Here is an 18653-nt window from a genome sequence, read left to right as displayed (position 1 = left end):
GTGCCCATCCTTATCAAACAAAACACCCCCCAAAGAAAAAAGCTATAGTGACATACACTGTCAAGTCCCTCAATATTTTGAGGGTGGAAAGTGCCATCAAGTCACCAACAACTTATGGTGACCCCCATAGGCTTTTCAAGGCAAGAGACATTCAAAGGTGATTTGCCCCCCCCTCTGTCACAACCCTGGCCATCCTTGGTGATCTCCCATTCAAATACATACTAACCAGGGTTGATTCAGCTTAGCTTCCAAGATCTAATGAGATGAGGCTAGCCTGGGCTAGCCAGGTCAGGGACTTAAAATTTTACAACTTTATTTTAAAAACAGGCAATGCATTTATTACATTTCTTCCAAAAAACTAAGGGTGGTTTACAATGTTCTGCTCTTTTGCATTTCATCTTCACAGCCACTGAGAAGTAGGTGAGGCTGAGTAATGTGACTGGCCAAAGGTCATCCAGTAAGCTTTATGGCACAATGGGAATGTGAGCCTGTGTGTGAGAAAATATATATTTGTGTGTGAAATGTTTTTAAATCATTTCTAATTTATGGCAACTCTATGAAAAAGAAGAGTTGGTTCTTATATGGCGCTTTTCTCTACCTGAAAGAGTCTCAAAGCATTTTAAAATCGCCTTTCCTTTCCTCTCCCCACAACAGACACCCTGCGAGGGAGGTGAGGCTGAGAGAGCCCTGATATTACTGCTTTGGATAAAGCAGTAATAAAGAAAAGATTTATAAAGAAAAGCTTTATCAGAGCTGATAAAGAAAAGCTTTATCAGAGCTGTGAGGAGCCCAAGGTCACACAGCTGCTTGCATGTGGGGAAGTAGGGAATCAAACCCGGCTCGCCAGATTATAAATCCACACTCCTAACTACTACACTAAACTGGCTCTGAATTATGAATTAATAACCTCCCAAATGCCCTATTGTTAACTGAAGGCTGTAACTTTCTTCATTGAGTCAATCCATCTCACTGAGATTATCAATTACAAGCCACTGGAACTAGAGAAGAAGAGTTGGGTTTTGTACCCCACTTTTCACTGCCTGAAGGAGTCTCAAAGCAGCTTACAACCACCTTCCCTTCCTCTCCCCACAACAGGCACCCTGTGAGGTAAGTGAGGCTGAGGGAGCTCTGATAGGACAGCGCTAACAAGACTGTGACTAGCTCAAGGTCACCGAGCTGGCTGCATGTGGAGGTGTAGAGAATCAAACCCGGCACACCAAATTAGAGGCTGCCACCCTCAACCGCCACACTACACTGGCTCTCGGTATAACTAGGTGTAACAAAGGTGGAACCAGTAGCCAGATACACATTCCAACACAAGCTCCTGCGATTGCGAATACACAAGCGCAGAACTAGGAACGGATTATAATATCACAAGCGAAGGATTCTAGCCCTACGTGTTTCTTCACCATCCCACCCCAGTAAACAGAAAACAAGCACAGCACGAAGAAACCCCCTCTCTCTGCTGCCGTGCGAAGGGAGTTACCCCACCAACTCCAGCCTATGGATCTCGGGGGGGGGGGGGGAGGGAGGCGGGACTGACTAGCCGACCGGCCAGCGACAAGTCTCACCTTCTGAAAACGGCCCAGGAAAAGCTCCTTGGCGAAAGCGGGCCGAGGGCAGGCGGTGCGGAACTGGCGGATCCCGGCAGGGAGAGCTGCACGCGCCGCCCTAAGGATAACCCCGAGCCCACTCATATCTGTCACGAGCGCTCGCTTCACTCGCCCTGTATTTTCCGGTTGTCGCTGTCCGATGACGCAAAGGCAGGGTCGCTCGCCTTTTGTCGAAGCCAACGCTATTCTCCACTCAGCCGTTGCCATAGCAGCTGGGGAAGCTTCTGAGGGAGCGACCCCTGGTGGAGCAGCGAAATTATATTAATGGCTGCAAACCTCTGGAGTAGGGTTGGGCAGGAGGATCGCTCTGGTTGTCGATAGAAAGGGAGGGCAGACAATGCATCATGTTCCCACGATGCCCTTGTGCTCTATCTTGATCCTTTACACAAACTGTCACAATATTTTAAAAAACACCAAAATTACGGTGAATTAACATTTCAATAGCTTCAAGTGGATGCCTGTGTTGGTCTGAAGTAGCTCAACAAAAATTGAGTCCAATAGCACTTTTAAGACCAACAAAGATGTTTTCAAGGTGTAAGCTTTCATGTGCATGTGTGTTGGTCTTCAAGGTGTTATTGGACACAATTTTTGTTGAACATTTTAATGTTAGCAAGTGCTGGATTACTCCAGGTGGGGCTTGTAATTAAATCACATTCTCAGACCACAGAGATCAGCTCTCCTGGAGAAAATGGATGCTTTGGAAGGTGGATTTTCTGGCATTGTACCCCACTGAAGTCCCTGTCCTTCCAGGGCTCCATGCTCAAATTTCCAGGCGTTTCCCAACCCGGATCCGGCAACCCTACCCCTTCACCACCACCACCCCACAGTGGCTAGGGAGTGGGGGGACCTGACAACCCTAACGAAGTCATTCTCTAACAAAATGGGGATTAGTTGGGGGAGGGATGGGATTTTTAGCCGCCATGTTAGTAGATTGATATTTTAATGGGAATTTTAATGGGATTAGTTGTTGTGACCCGCCTCGAGCCTATCGGGAGAGGTGGGAAATAAATCTAATAATAATAATAATAATAATAATAATAATAATAATAATAATAATAATAATAAAAATTTCAGAGGGAGAATCCAGTATGAAATTGCTTTACTAGAATACATCACATTTGTAACAAGACTGAACAAAACTGTTGAGGTGGCACATCTTGCATATTCCATCCACTACAAATTTTAATTAGTTCCACCTACACATTTAGAACTCTCTAACTGGATCTGCTTTTCAAGTCTCATCCTGCATTTTCTAAGATCAGAACAAAGTTTGATTCCTTCAGATTTCCAAGATCAGGTTATGACAGGGAAGGTGGAATGCTGTTGCCCGCCTCCATGTCATGACCACCTCGTGTTCTTGGAGGAACCGACACCCAAATCCTTGGATGTTTCAGATTCAAATATTCACCAAAGTAGGCTTTGTTTAACTTCCAAGCTCTGATGGGATCAGGCTTGCCTGGGCTATTCAGGTTAGTGTTGTCCAGATTAGGACTGCATTTGGAGTGTTTTTGCTCTTCAGATGGAATCTTAATCCATTTCTTAACCCTATTTCTAAGGGAGAAAAGGTAGCATCCTTTTCCACTAGGTATCCTTCCTATCAGGGAACGTGTTTATATTTGAGATATCTGATGTACTATTTGATATACTATTAGCCACAGTAAAATGTAGGCTGCAAAATAAACAAAAGATAGGCAGTAAGGTGGTATTTATTTTGATCCCCTCCCACAATATTCTCAGGACTCTCTTACAGACATTTTGTAACAATATATTTTAATTTTAGTTCTCTCCAGAGAGGACCTAAAGTATATTTCTTTCCTCTATTTTTTCCTCACAATAACTCTGGGAGGTAGATCAGAATGTGAGAGAAACCGATCTTTCAGTATAGAGTTCAGTATATGAGTCCTGTAATCAATCACTGACAGTAGCATAGGCATGGCATTTTGGAACAACTGAAGTTTCCAAACTGTTTCCAAAGGCAGATCTAGGTGTCATCCGCATACTGGTGACACCTCACTCCAAATCCCTGCATGACCTCTTCCAGCAGTATCATGCAGATAAATCAAAACAATAATTTCTAAAAGCAACTGAGATTTGGGGTGTTTGCATTTTTAATACATGGTGAGGTTAGATCCCCATGTCACAAGGACGTCTGGTTGATTCTTGGTCGATTCTTCCCTCAAGGCAGCATTGTGGAATGAGGAAAACAGGAAAGATCCATTCTACAAGGAAAACTACCCTCACAGTCCTTTGATACAACCATAGTTATTACAAATTAACAGAATCGCTTTGAGAAGACATTTAATGTGCACATTTCTAATTAAAGCAATTGATCCTGTACTAAAACTGGACAGAAGACTTTATCAATCACACATTCAAAGAGTGCCTTTTATTAGGAGCCCTGGTATGGAACCTTGCTACACAGTACCTTATCCAATTACTATACCATCTTTTTGAAAGATAGTATTTGCCAAACCAAGAGCTTTACATTGTTATTAATTACACTTATAGTCCGCCTACCTCCTTGGTAGGACTCAAGGAGGATTACATAAAAACCCATAAAATCCCCAATCCTTAAAAGCATAAGCCTCCAGGGGGCAGAAAGAAAATCTTTCCACCCCTTCCACAAAGGGATTCAGTCGATGATATAGCAAAGCCTGGGCGGGGCAAAGCTCTTAAACAGCCTGGCCTCAACCAAAGACTGGTGGAAGAGTCTTTTACAGGCCCTGCAGAATTCTGACATTGAGACAAATTAGTAAAAAAAAAGAAAATGGTAGCTGCACTCACCAGAAGACTTTCCAGAAATAGAAATGAAGTAGTTCATGGATGAGGGAGAAATTCCAGAGCATATGTAGATAGTTTTAAAAACTGTATGCCCATCCTTTTAACCTCCTGGTGATAGTATTTAACCAGGGTTCAAATTTGTATATAGGCAAAATGCTAGTATGTTCACCATCTTAACAGTTATCAGAAGTGGTTAACATTCCACCTAAGAATGGAGGACATTTTGTCCAGTCTTTCATTCATACCTGAAGAAATTTCTGCCTTTCAACTTTTACTGAGATAACTGGATGGAAGTCTTGATGACACTTCTCACTGTATCATTCATCCTGGAAAAAGAAACTCTTCAATGTCTGTTCTTCTTCCCTAATACTCATAGGATCTGACAGATTATGGTCTCTCGTACCTTGTATCATCTCCAGGCAGTTCTTTTGAAGACTTATGTGATCTTCAACTGCTTTTGTATTCTATTTTAGTTAACTGGTTAGTCATTGGCTGCTAACAGAATATACAGTATTAACCTATTCATACAAATCCCCTTTCATTGGGTTAGCAAAGTGTAGCTGATATGCTTTTGAGGAAAATGTCTATCTTCCAATTTTCACTTTGTTGCGCTTTCTGGATCACTGTGGAGTGCTGTTTAAAATGTCCATAACATTTCCTGCAATGCCAATTCCCCCTTTCCCTCCCTGGACAATCTTCCATGGATTTTTTTAATGCTCCAAATGGTGCTTCTATAGTGCTAAACCAATAGAGCACTTCAGTGCTCTAGCAGCACCACCAAGATGCCTTGACTCCATTGAGTCTAATCCTACAGCAGGCACTATTTGGAATGTAAAAAAAGCGGAAGATTGCAAGTCGGTTGTTGGGGGAGCAATACTGTTTAAAATGGCCATAGTGCTTCAGAAATGGCTCATTAACGGAAGGAAATTCTCTGTATGAAACCCTTGACTCTGTTATCACTTTACTTGGAATTGGGCCAACAACAAATAGCATCCAGTTTAGAATTGCAATGTGAAAATCCCCTTAGTTTGTGTTTATAAGCAGCAAGTGTTTACTGGACCTGTTTGTCTTAAGTCAGTTGTAACTCCTGGAAGGTGGCTTTGCTTCTCTTCCTCTTAAGTAACTTTTATGTTGGCTCTCTTTGACCCAGGCCATTAAGGAATATCAGCAGAGAACTGCATCACTGTGATGCTCAACTACCCATTGCAGGCTTCTGCCTGACCTAAGATAGGGCATATTGGTAGAAATCTAAGTATATTCTTCCCTATCCTGTTGTTTTTCAAATGAATACCCCCATAATATTTCACATATAGTATATTCCAGCAGTTTAAGCACAATAAGGGCTGTAAACTAAAGGCCATTAAAGGCTGGTATGAGATCTAAACAGATATCAGATATCAGTTTTCTACTTTATGAGGTGACCAAGTAAAAAAATCCATACGATGAAGGGGTTAGATGACTGAGCAATGACTAGGGAGGCCCAGGGTTGATTCTCCTTCAGTGTCAAAGCTGAGGTCTATTACCAATCCTTGGCTGAACCCAACTCAGAGGAAACACAGTGCCCTCAGCTTGGAAAAAGGGTAGGATAAAATGTAATAAAAATGACAGAAGTAGAGATAAATTTCCTCATTTCAGAGACTACAGTGGCTGGGCAGTTCTATCAAAGAACTGTATTCTATCAAATTCTATCAAAGAAATGTATACAATGTAAATTTTTGTCAAACAGAATGTAATATTTTAGCAGTATTTTAACTTTCATCTCTTATTGAATTTATGACTCTTTTTAAACACCACACAATGAGATTGCCAAAAACTTTAGTGGCGTAGTAATTTTATTCATTTAGTGTGAAAAATATAAAGCTCTTGTACTTATTCTATGAAGGATGAGAAACTGTGTGAGTTCAAAGTGATTTATTTGATTTTCCACATAATCACAGTTATAGTTTTACAACCATAAGGAAGGTCTGATACTACTTACAAACAATGCATATTAAAATGAAAGCACTCCTTTCTTCCCAACCGTTACAAAATGGGTCTTAAGCCTCCCAGAACAGAAGCTTCTTGTGAGCATGATGTTTCTTGAAATCTTTTAACAGTCTGCATTCAAGACCTAATTATAACAGTTTAATATAAGTCAAAGCTTGGATTAAGTTCCTAGCAGGGGACAGGTACTATATGCAACCTGAAATTGACTGCAGACTTTTATTAATACTAATTTACACACTATATACAATTTAGAGAATCAGCTATTCCCCCACTTGGTCCTGTTTCCACTACTCTTTTCCCTCAAATTTCATTGGATTCCTGGTCATCCCCCTCCCCAACTTTATATACACAGTTACTCATTTTTGCAGGCAAAAAGTGATGATATTTTACAACGTAAACAGCAAAATGCATGCTTAACTGCAGAAAATGCACAGCTTTATATGGAACAGCAAGTCAACATGTAGAGAGTCATTGTTTAAATAGCTGCTGACTGTAGCTCAGCTCATTTTAAATCAAGAAACAAGAGGCTTCTGCTGCATGCAGTGCTTGATGGGAAAATCATTCTACAATGTTATGCTTGAAGACTTCTTTTTAGCAATACAAGACATGTACATTATATTAGGATTACCTTTTTTTACATTGTACATTTAATTCTTAACTTAAAAAGGATTAAAACAAATACATATTTGACTATTGTCCCAGAAAAGATATTTTTGCATGATCTTTTAGTTTTCCCCTCATTTAATAGCACAGCTAGCTAGTGTTGCTTTCACCTAGCTACACTATTAAAGGACAAGGCAGACACATGATTCAATAGGGCTTTGTGCTGATTTTTAATCAATAAGAAAATCCTAAGAAAACTGTTCAATATCTGTTTTTTTGCTCTATGATAGAAAATGTATTTTCTGCAACAATGTGCCGTAGACATTGATAATGATCACTTTCATTTCTTACTGGCAGTCTAGGAAGTAATCTAAAACATTGGATTGTTCGCTCTCAAAAAGCAATGAAATTCTGAAACTCAATGTTTGCAACAGAACATCATTGTTGAAAATAATTATAGAAGCAAAGAATGGGAAAAGAAGTCTTAGATATGTTTATATTGTTCTTATATGTTCCACGCACACTCACAGGCACACAGAGAAAGACTTCTCAACACAATTTGAGTCTTATTATTATTAATAGGGCGCATCAAAGTACATGTGTAAAAATCTGATGTAAGCATGTGTGATGTAACAACAGCACAGAAGCTTAGAATCTTTCATAGAGTTCTCTATGCTATCCAAATAGGCAGTATAAATAGATAGGAAATATATATCTTTTTAAAAAATTAGGTGCTGCAGACAGTAATGTATTACATATAAAATAATGTGACTATCCAGTGTATGCGGCCTTCAGCTTGTTATGTAGAATACTTAATGTAAAATAAAGAAGGAAAAATGCCCACCCCTGCCTCATCTTTTCTGGAACAACTTATAAATTACAGTTAGACTCTGCTACCAGTACAAAGGTCTGAAGAAAAGCTTACATATTTAAATATGTTATCACTTTACTTCAACTAATATCAACAGTAACACTGATATATTTTGCAAATATACAATACGTAGAGTGTAGCCTCAACACTATTAACATTAGATGACATGCAGACAGTTCTATTATCCCTTATAAGAACAAGATTTTTAACTGCAAGGAACAGAGCCTCAGGGGGGCTGACGTTAGCCCTCATAAGGTAAGCTGCACAATTTAGAACAGCCTGTATGATCATTAAAATTTACTTTCATTTAATGTGAAGTTAATTTATAGGAAACCAAACAGAAAAAAAAGTATTGCACATGTGGAAAATAGAGGACACCTTTAAACAACAGGCTAAACTCTAGGTGGTTGCTTTTGCTTTATGCAAATTAACAAAATACTTTGTCTATAGTTTTGCTGGTACTCATGGTATAATCCATAGCATGAAGGAGAGGGAGAGAAAAACTAAGCAGGAGGTACTGGGATTAATCCAATATAGAAAAGTAATCTTCACACATCATGTTTACATTCAGAAGCAACAGACATGTTGTTGTTTTACCCATCTCTCACTGGAACTTTTTTCCTTCTTCTTTTAAGCCATATCCACAATTCAGCTGGTGCAGTTCTGCGGTTCCTTTTGTTTCTGCCATTTAGATGTACAGTCCTTGTGACTGACGTGGTTCAAAATGCTGAAACTACAAAGTATGCTCCATGTATAATTTTTTTTTTAGAAAATAGATTTTGGGAATTGAAAAAAATCTCATATGGACTTGCAAATGACTTGAGTACAACACATAAGCAACAACAGCACAGTTGGATTTTACGTGACATCTTGCAACTAACTGGACTATGACGGTTTGAGCAAAGACTCAGCCTGCTGAGTGCTGGGTAAAAACTAACAAATGTGATGAGAATAATGGTGAGGAAATCCTGCCGCCAGCACATGGCTACATGGAATTACAGCTATAAAAATCTATACTCAGTACTAAAATAAACCTTCAAGTTTCAGAGCACTTATCTATGGAAAAAAATCTGCAGTGTATTTTAATTGGGTTAAATGAACAAAGTTATGTGAAAGAGACAATGCAGCTGAGAAGGATGGATGTATCTCATTTTAAGGTCTGAGATGAATGTTTATGTGGCATATGTAAGTACCTTCCACTTAATTCTTCATGTGTACTTTATTAAAATATATATATGAATATAAAAGAAATGTGGATGGTGTAAGTTCACAGTTATCACAGCCTTTAAAATGTCTAAGGATTCGAGTAACCAAGATTGAGAGGCAACCACAATTAAAGTGGCCTCATGTTGCTACTGTATAGTTACTGCATCTTAACTAGAGTTTGCTTACCTGAAATAGCACAGCAGTTATAATACTGACTAAGTATATTATCATGTTAATAAAATAAGGATTTATACAAAGCAATATTGGATTACAACAGCTAAACGCTATGGTACTTGGCACATTTTGCAGTGATTGCTTAAAGATTTATTTCCAAGTCCAGAGAACTTATTATTGAGAACACTGAAATGCCTGGAATTTGTTCTAGTTTTTGGTCTACACTTTCTCACACTGTTCTTCTATTATACTGTCCTTCTATCAGTAAGTGGAATTCCTGGTAAAGTATATATTGCTAGCTTTGTGAACTTTGCAAAAGTTTTGTTCTAAGCATAAACATTAACTATACAGTATATATATATATATGTATATATTTATATATTTATATTATATAAAGTTTACTTACGTACTTTCATCAACCATATGAGGTCTACTGTTTTTGCCCATTGACAATTAAAGAGCAAGAATGCAACACTTTACTCTATTTCATTTTTTCCCTTTTATTTTGAGTTGGTTATATTTTCATTATGCATTTAAAATTGTCATGGGGATGGAAAAAAAAGGTAGCTTAACATTTTCAGAAAGCAGCGTATTTTTCAAGGCTACTGGAGAAAAGGAGGTTACCAGTGAGTTCAACCATAAGACCAGCATTGATCAGGCTAATGTAAATTGTTCTATTGAATCCTTAAGGCCAAAGGAGTCAAATAAATTTCTTCTGGCCTAGATTTTTTTCAAAAGAAAAAAAACAACCCAGTTTTATAGGCTGCTTCTGCTTCCTGTAAGTGCCTTTAACAGTTATGTCTAGAGCTACAGTAACTGGCAGAGTCGATTGGTTCTAGACTATTGTGCTGATGCCACTGTGTTTGGACTTGGTGCTGGCTGAAGTAGAAGGGGGAACTGGCTGACCATGGTGATGTGAAGCGTGGGAAGAGTGTGCAGGGTGAGGAGGGGGCAAAGGAGGATGGGGAGCGTGGGAATGCTGTGAATGGGAGTGTGGTATGTAAGAGTGTTGAGAATGTGCTACATGCTGGGAATGGGGTACATGATGGTACTGATGTGGGTGCTGGATATGCTGGGGTGGGTGATAGTGGTGGTGATGATGATAAGGGGGTGGGTTCTGCATATGACAATACTGAGAATGATGGGTGTGTATTTGTGCTTGGGTCTGCCCTTCAACTGACCCTGAGTGGTGCATTGCAGAAGAATGCTGTGAGTGTTGCTGATGTGAAATTATGGGGGGGTGCTGAGGCTGCTGTGATGGGCCAGGTGCTAGATGGCCTTGGGAAGGCTTCCCCCTTTTACTACCAAATAAGGACCCTAGTAGAGAGGAAGAATTAGGCATAGTCTGGTGAGGGCGAGATGGACACTCTCGGGTTGATGTAGCTCTTCGGCGCATATGAGGACTGCTAATGATGGACCCCTAAAAAGAAATTAATAGAAATAAAAATTAAAAAAAAATCTTTAAAAAATATGTGTAAAGAAAAAGTTCACAGCGACCATCATGTTTTCATTAAAGCTTAAATGGATTATTCGCTATATGATATACAGGAGAAATCTTTTCTCTCTCTACCTGTTCAGTGCATAGCTGGGGCATATATATGCCCAATTTAAAAATGGTTTTTCTAATGGTAATAATAAACAAGAAAATAGTCATCAATAATCAGTGACCTAATAGCTTAGAGTTTTGTTAAATTTTATATTTATTTCTTTTTCATTTAAAAATATTATAGTCCTGGGGCCTATTGTCCCACACTAGGGAAAAATACAAACACATGAATTAAAAGGAAATGATTATTACACGGCTACTGTTCAGATTTTATGCTGTATTTTTTTTTATCTAAGCTTAAATTTAATTGTAGAAAGGTTCTAGTGCTAATACTTGGACTGAATCTCGCTTTCAGTATGCTTTCTGTACAGTGTTGGTCTCCAGATCTATGGCTCAGTATATCTTACTGTTTAGCCTTCAACTGTCTAGTCTGTAGAGGCTTTAGTTTTCAACTCAAACAAACTAATGGGTGCAGCAATGGTGAGGCATCATGTACTATATGTAATCTGTAGTCTATCTAATTCAAACACACACACTCCACACACACACAAAAACCTGCAGGCTGAATTCAAAGACATGAACAGTATATAGATGGTTTGAAGATGAATGAAATCTCATGAAATCCACATTGAATTCATCCGTCTTATTTTTGTTTCTCCTCCAATGCCCTATCTATGCAATTCCATGGTGTCATGACTGCATACATTTTGCAATTTAACTAGAAAATAAGCAGTGTGAATGGCTGAGCATGGAGTCCACGGGTTGAATTAATTGTCATACAGCACAAACAGTGTACTGCGCAACAAAGAGCCCACTCGGCCTTTAAGCGGGGACCGGACTGAAATGGTGGCGGGGCACATCATATTCATTTAACCATGCTTGTACAAAGAGAGGGGGGAATAAAGGTTAGCTGAAATAAAAACGAAGCAAAACAAATGGTGCTTGATCTAAACAAGCTGGAAGTGGTGTCTTTAATTTTAAAAAATAAGCTAAAAATACGGTGAGTAGCCTTGGCATGCATTTTACTTGAGGCAGGCAGGTTATATGTTAGAAGAGCGAAAAAAAAAGTATATAAAAGAAAGGTTTGAAATGCACATCACATCCAGCTAGACATCAGTAACTTCCTACTTACTTCCATATTGCTGTCTAGCGATCCTGCACTGCTGCGACGCCCACGCTTGCCTGCCCAGGACATGCAATATCATAGATTAGAGACTGAAACAAGACTTGGGTGACAAACAGCCGCCTTCCCCGATTCATTGCTAGGGGAGCTTCGGAGCTCGACTGTACACGTTGGGACAGTACAGGAACTACATCTGTAGAAGCACACGCTTAAGGTGTCATCACATTTCATTGAAGTATTGGGGAATCTCCCATTGATTTAAAGGGATCAAACTGGCTACTAAATTACATGTATGATATAACTGTATGGGGAGAAAGATTCAATATTTGGGAATCCTCATCCTCAATGTACATAAAAGCTATAATATAGGTATTGCACTTGAGAGGTAGTATGTATATAATGGTACACCATGTGCAATATTTACAACTGTTTTTGCCTTTAGCAGTAAGATACTATTCATAGTTGGCCAGATTTTATGTTATTGTTACTATAGATTTCTTTTTAAAAAGTAGTGGTGGTTGACAGTCAAGTTGTAAATGACTTATGACAACCCTGTAGGGTTTTGAAGGCAGAAAATATTCAGAGATGGTTTGCCACTGCTTGCTTCTGTGGAATGACCCTGGGCTTCCCTGGTGGTCTCCCATCCATCCAAGTACTAAATAAGGCTGATCTTGTTTAGCTTCTGAGATCTCAGGAGACTGGGCTAGCCTGAGCCATTCAGATCACATCTTAAAAGGTATTACTCAAATATACTTAAAAATATTTTTGGTACACTTAAGATTTTTTAAGGATGGCATAGTCATTTAGTTATGCTAAAGCTCTCCCAGAATTATAGTGGATTTTATATAACTTCCTTTCATAATAAATATTTTAAAAACTAAACTTAATTTTATATATATATTTGACTGCGGTATTTATGACTAGATTCTGTTTTGTAACTGTGCAGTGCATGTCCATTTTTATATGCCCATGACAGACTAGTATTTGTTATTTTGGGTTTTAGTTTCCTAAAGTTGGGTGCCAGATCAGATGCTAACTCTGACATGGTAACCTGAAGATCAGTAGTTCAGATACCCAAGCATTTTATTTGGATATGAAAATGACAAGAATGGTTCTCAAATATAAAATGATACACCCATATTTGAGAAGCAGACTTGCTTGGAGCATTCTCTTAGAACTTACATTGATATAACAGCTGTTCATCTTTGTTTTGCTTTAATTTTAACTTCTATAAAGAAGAAGAAAAAATGTTTTCTGTTACCAACCAAGATGCTGCAATATGGTCTATATAAAATAAAACTCTTCAAGAATAACCGTTAAACTGTAACTCTGACTGACTTGCAATTTAGTGATTAAACTTGCAGGTTTATGGAAATTGTGTTCTTTAAATATTTTGAATTCAAATGTTCCATACAATTTCCTTGTAATACTCAAACATTTGTTCTAGCTCCTTATAATATGAATAGCTGCTTTCCTAAAGTGAAAGGAATGAAGCACCTTAACTTCCTATATTCCCTTCACTATCAGAAAGTTCACATTCACTGCATTTAAAGGCTGCCTACCAGTATCCACTGGACACATTTTCATAAAGGGAAAGAAAGGTTACAGTTCTTAATGACATGTACTTGTACACATGTTCATATGTAACTATATGAGGTACATATCCACTCCCCAGAGGAAAGGAATGTGTTCCCTTCCCCCAGGGGCTAACTACACTATGCTGTTTCCAAATTCATATATAGGTATATGCTCATCTGTTTGACAGGACCCTTGGTAGGCCTGGGAACAGTGCATATAGTTGTACTCAGGTTCATAGAGACAAAAGAGGTAAATTTCTCATTGACTCTAGAAACCTTCAGTTTTCCCCTATGAACTCTTGGCAGAATATAGTCATCTCCAGAGTAAATGTGCTGTAGTTTGAATGACTGCCAGTCCCAGATTTGTCGGTATGAAGAGTCTAGAATTTCAATCAAATGCTTGAACTCTGAAATGAATTTTAAAAGACCCAAAATTGGTCTTGTGCATACCCACAGCTTCTCTACTTCTGTGCCAGCATGGTGTAGTGGTTAAGAGTGGTGGCTTCTAATCTAGCAAGCCAGGTTTGATTCCCCCCTCCTCTTCCACATGCAGCCAGCTGGGTGACCTTGGGCCAGTCACAGTTTCTCTCAGAACACTCTCAGCCCTCTCTCAGCCTCACCTCCCTCACAGGGTAACTGTTGTGGGGAGCAGAAGGGAAGGTGATTGTAAGCCATTCTGGGACTCCTTCATGCAGTGAAAAGCGGGGTATGACTCTTCTTCTTTAAAGTAATTACAGTCTACAGCAAAATTATTTACTGCAACATAGTCCACACTCCTTCATTCATCCTAGGCTAGGCTAGTTCCTTAAACTGTAGTCCTCAAATATATTTTCAGGAGCAATTACATAATGTGATCTATTCTGCTACTTATGACCCTGTTTTTTTTAGAGATTTAAAAATATTTATTAATTTTTAATTAGGCCATTATTGGACCTATACATTTATATTTTCTCAACCTTCAGGCACTTAGTTTAGTAGGAAGCAGCAAGGCCCACCCGAATCATGCAAGTCAAAGGCTGTTGCCAGGCCTAGAGTTGCTAACCTCCAGAAGGGACTGGAAATCTCCCAGAATTACAACTGAACTCCAGATGACAGAGATATGTGTCCCTGGATAAATAGCTGCTTTGAAGATATATCTGGCACTATATCTGGTCTCTCCCTCTAGTATTGCCAAGTCTTTCCTGGCCACTGGTGGGGGATGTGGGGTAGGGTTGCCAGATGCAGGTTGGGAAACTCCTGGAGTTTTGGGGATGGAGTCTCGGGGAGAGGGAATAGGGCCTCAGTGAGGTACAATGCCAGAGAGTTCAGCCTTCAAATCAGCTATTTTTTTCCAGGGGGACTGATCTCTGTAGTCTGGAGATGAGCCATAATTCCAAGGGATCGCCAGATCCTACCTGGAGGGTGGTATCCCTAGTCCCCTCTCCAAACTCCGCCTTCCTCACACTCTATCACAAAATCTTCAAGAACTGACAACTCTAGTCAGGCCTGGCTGTAATGAACTGTCCCTCAAAGGCCAAAATAAGCTGGCAAAGGGCTCTGCTTTCTCCCCCTGCCTTTTACTGATAGAACCCAGTCTGGAATACTGTGGTTGGTTAGTCATAACCACTGAGGAAATCTTCTGCTTAAAGACACAGACATTCCTTTTATCATTTTTGGATTTTTTTTAAAGCCCCCATGTATTTTTTTAGATTTCATATTCTTCTGCAAACCCAGGGCCCTTTCAGGTTTGTAGAAGGATCTGTCTTGCCAGTCCACAGTTCCAGACCCCAGATTTAAATTTCCAAATATTGTCTGACTTTGATATTAGAATGTAAGATGATATTTTCAAAGATTTTTTTCTGCAGGGAAAGAATGCACAAAAGAAGCAAGAACTCATTAACTCTAACCCATATCACTATGGTGCAAGAAATTTAATTGTACGATTTCTAAACCAGAGAATGTTGTGCAAAATATGAAAAGAATACACCACAACTTCTTTTAAAGTTATTCTATTGTCTTTCTAGAGACAAGTAACATTGTTGTGATGCCCTAGAGAAGTGAAAATTTTCTCAAGGTGACATTTGAACTTGCAGTCAAAGTGCTTTTTCAACACTGCAGCGTAAGGTATGTGTGGAGCATGTTTCAGTTTTTCACAGCTACTCTGTGAGATAAGCTAACATTTTATTTTGCAGATTGAGAAAGTAATGCACAAAAGGATCCTGAGAAAGAGATTGCCAAAGTACCTATGACTCTATATCAAGCCAAAACCTTTTTTATGCTACAAAACTGATCTGAGTAAATTATTGAAGCATCAGTGTAGATAACAATAATGCATTTTATCTTTCATATTTTTACAACTGGTAACAACCATTGAAATGAAATCTGTGAGATTTCAAACCTTCTCTGGCTGAACTAAGCAAGTAGCCACAAAAACGGTGGATATAAAGATATCCTATTTTAGTGAATGGTGGAACTGTTTAGAAACATCCAGTTTTGAGGGTAAAAAATCTACTTGTGTTTCCTGGGGAAAAAACAACAGGTCTTTAAAAGGCAATGCCAGTAGAACTACAATGACAAGAGAAGGAGAAGGCAACCTCACACCCCCTTTCCCAAATCTATGTGGCTATTAGTTCATGTAGGACATGTGACTATAGGAATCAATCTTCCAAGGGTCGGAAAGGGCTGCTGGGGAGAAGAGAACAAGAGAAAGATCTATGTTCTTTGTGTCTATAGATTGCTGTAGCCTGCATTATTCTCACATCTTGCTTAGAGATAACATCAGTGGAAGACATTCACACTCTGGGTTGGCTCCAGACTGAATGTTCTGTTAATGGAGGTCATTTCTGTCAGCAGAACAGTACTTTTCCTGCCTCCCATATCCTGTTGCATCTCAAAATGCTCCCAAATAGCCCTGGAGAACACGAACCCTGGGAAAGCATGAGTGGCAAATAGGGCATCTGCAATAAAAATGGGGAAATGGGCAGAATTTACCACCTTCTGTTAATAGAAAATTTAGTCTGGATCTGACTGTATATTTTAAAAATAATCATCAACCTTCTATCATCCCCACAGCATTGCATCATTGCCAGAGGTGTTTTATCTTTCCCTCATAATTGTATGGATGACACTTTGTCAGAATGTTTGAACCCCTATAGAAATCATTCCAAAAGCTAGACTACAGAAACCAAAGAATATAACACTTGACTATGATTCTAGATGCATCTCAGTAGTAAAGGTAAAGGTAAAGGTATCCCCTGTGCAAGCACCGAGTCATGTCTGACCCTTGGGGTGACGCCCTCCAGCGTTTTCATGGCAGACTCAATAGGGGGTGGTTTGCCAGTGCCTTCCCCAGTCATGACCGTTTACCCCCAATCTCAGTAGTAGGGCATCTAATTAGCAATTGGGAAGATCAACCTCTATTTTACTAATTAAAAGCAGAATGCAAATGTGTGTTGTTTTAAACTGCACTGCACAAGTTTAAACAGATACTCTTCAGAATTATACACCAATTTACACATTAAAATTAAGTTTAGTGGGGTTTAACACATTCATAGTTTAAACCCTTCAGCCTGATACCTACATTCCACTATAGAAAAACTGTCAGTAGTGAGTATGCCAACAGAAGGGGTGTATTGTTGACACATGAAATGTTTTCATGATTGTGAAGAATTCCTTTTCTTTAATTGTAAAGAATCCTCCAAATGCATTTAGCTACATGATAATGTCTGAAATAAGGGAATGCAAAGCTCCTAGAAGGATGAAAAGTGTTAATTGGGAATCACGTCAAGTCAAAGGTACATTAGTGAAATTCTTGTTTCTACAAATGAATGCTGCCATTCTCAATGAAAAAGGAAAAACAAAACAACAAAAAATGAAACCATTCTTACATGAAGTTTAATAATATAACTGAGGCCTCATCCAATGCCTACTCAAGTGCAAGTTTTTAATAAAACCCTAAATTAGAAGGTTGATTGTGTAAACCTTTTACACAGGTCTTGTCCCATGCAAAGAACTGACTAATTAAAAGTAATCATTGGACTACCCCTAAAGCAAATGGATGAAAAAAATTCCAACTATGATTACCTAAACAAAAAGTAAACCAGTTTGGTAAAAATAGAGGTGCATATGTATGTGTAAATTTAGATGTAAAGAGAGATCTATGCATATAATTACACATACTGCATACTCAAGTTTACATACAGAGTAATGTAATAGTTAAATACTCCCCTTTCTGCTACATTAAATCTCAAACTGGCATTATACTTAAGAGAGAGAGCTATACTTCATTTTATAGAAAAGTCAGAAGAATAAGAGGTAAAGACAACTTTGATTTGTATGCTACTAGTTGTTACAATATGATCCAGCATGGCGTGTGCATGGTGCTACGAACAGAGTGACATTGCCAGCAACAGTGCACCTAGTATTCTGCACATATAGCTAACATTTATTTGCTTGACATTTGGAATACACTAGGGCATTGGTTTCCAATAATAATATAGGCCATGTATACATGGGTGAAATGTAGTGCTTGGAAATTTAGAATGCATACATTTCAAAGCCAGTATACACCAACTATAATTTTCTGTGCTTTAACTTCCCCCACAATCCAGGTAAGTTAAAGTTTTAGGCCAGATATAGTAGTGAAATTACTACTTTGCCAAAATAACTATTCACATGATGATACCAACAGAGGTATACATATGGCACAGTTTCAGCAAAATCTAGATTCTAGATTGTGAAAAATATAATAAAGTAGCATCAGTCACACATTATGGTTTATGTTTTTCTAGATAGAATTTAGCAGGGCTTCACTCAATTTCATTCATCAGTAAACTACATGGATACACATAAGCACAAAATGCACAGGAAGCAGCCAGTACACAATGATTTCGATGGGGGCTTTTTCCCCAAATGACAATAATATACGGAAGAAAACAACAGAAAAAGGAAGCAAAACTAAACCAATTACTCCTAGTGTTATACCTAGTGTGAACTTACACGTTTCCTCTGTCTTCTTTCTCCTTTAAAAGTATATATAGAAAGCTATAACAGTTTAATGTTTTCAAATGAAATTTTCGAAAAAGCAAGGGGAAAAGCAAAAAACCACACTAAGAAAACCATACATTTAAGATTTCTACTTTAAATCTTTAGGTTTTCATGTTCCCAGATTTTAATGCACATGTATTAAACTACA

General features: G+C 38.6%; 2 protein-coding genes across 19 annotated transcripts in view; both read right to left on the bottom strand.

Moving 5' to 3' along the window:
* The window catches only part of ACAD9 (acyl-CoA dehydrogenase family member 9), a 31868-nt gene extending 30104 nt beyond the window's left edge, over positions 1-1764 (bottom strand). The window contains exon 1 of the mRNA XM_077325636.1: positions 1572-1764. Coding sequence (XP_077181751.1) covers positions 1572-1697 — 126 coding nt within the window. The 5' untranslated portion in view covers positions 1698-1764. The remainder of the gene's footprint in view (positions 1-1571) is intronic.
* Positions 1765-6290: 4526 nt separating this feature from the next.
* The window catches only part of IQSEC1 (IQ motif and Sec7 domain ArfGEF 1), a 466480-nt gene continuing 454117 nt past the window's right edge, over positions 6291-18653 (bottom strand). For 15 of the 18 annotated variants that reach the window (XM_077325612.1, XM_077325613.1, XM_077325614.1 and 12 more), the window contains 2 exons: positions 11913-11962; positions 6291-10654 (listed from right to left, as the gene is read on the bottom strand). In XM_077325612.1, the coding sequence (XP_077181727.1) occupies positions 10070-10654; positions 11913-11962 (635 nt within the window). In that variant the 3' untranslated portion in view covers positions 6291-10069. The remainder of the gene's footprint in view (positions 10655-11912; positions 11963-18653) is intronic. The other 3 variants (XM_077325626.1, XM_077325629.1, XM_077325627.1) reach the window with 3 other exon arrangements.

This window comes from Paroedura picta, chromosome 3 (assembly GCF_049243985.1).
Source record: "Paroedura picta isolate Pp20150507F chromosome 3, Ppicta_v3.0, whole genome shotgun sequence".
Classification (NCBI taxonomy): domain Eukaryota; kingdom Metazoa; phylum Chordata; class Lepidosauria; order Squamata; family Gekkonidae; genus Paroedura; species Paroedura picta.
Note: the sequence above shows the minus strand (reverse complement) of the source record. Positions and strands in the feature narration are given on the sequence as shown.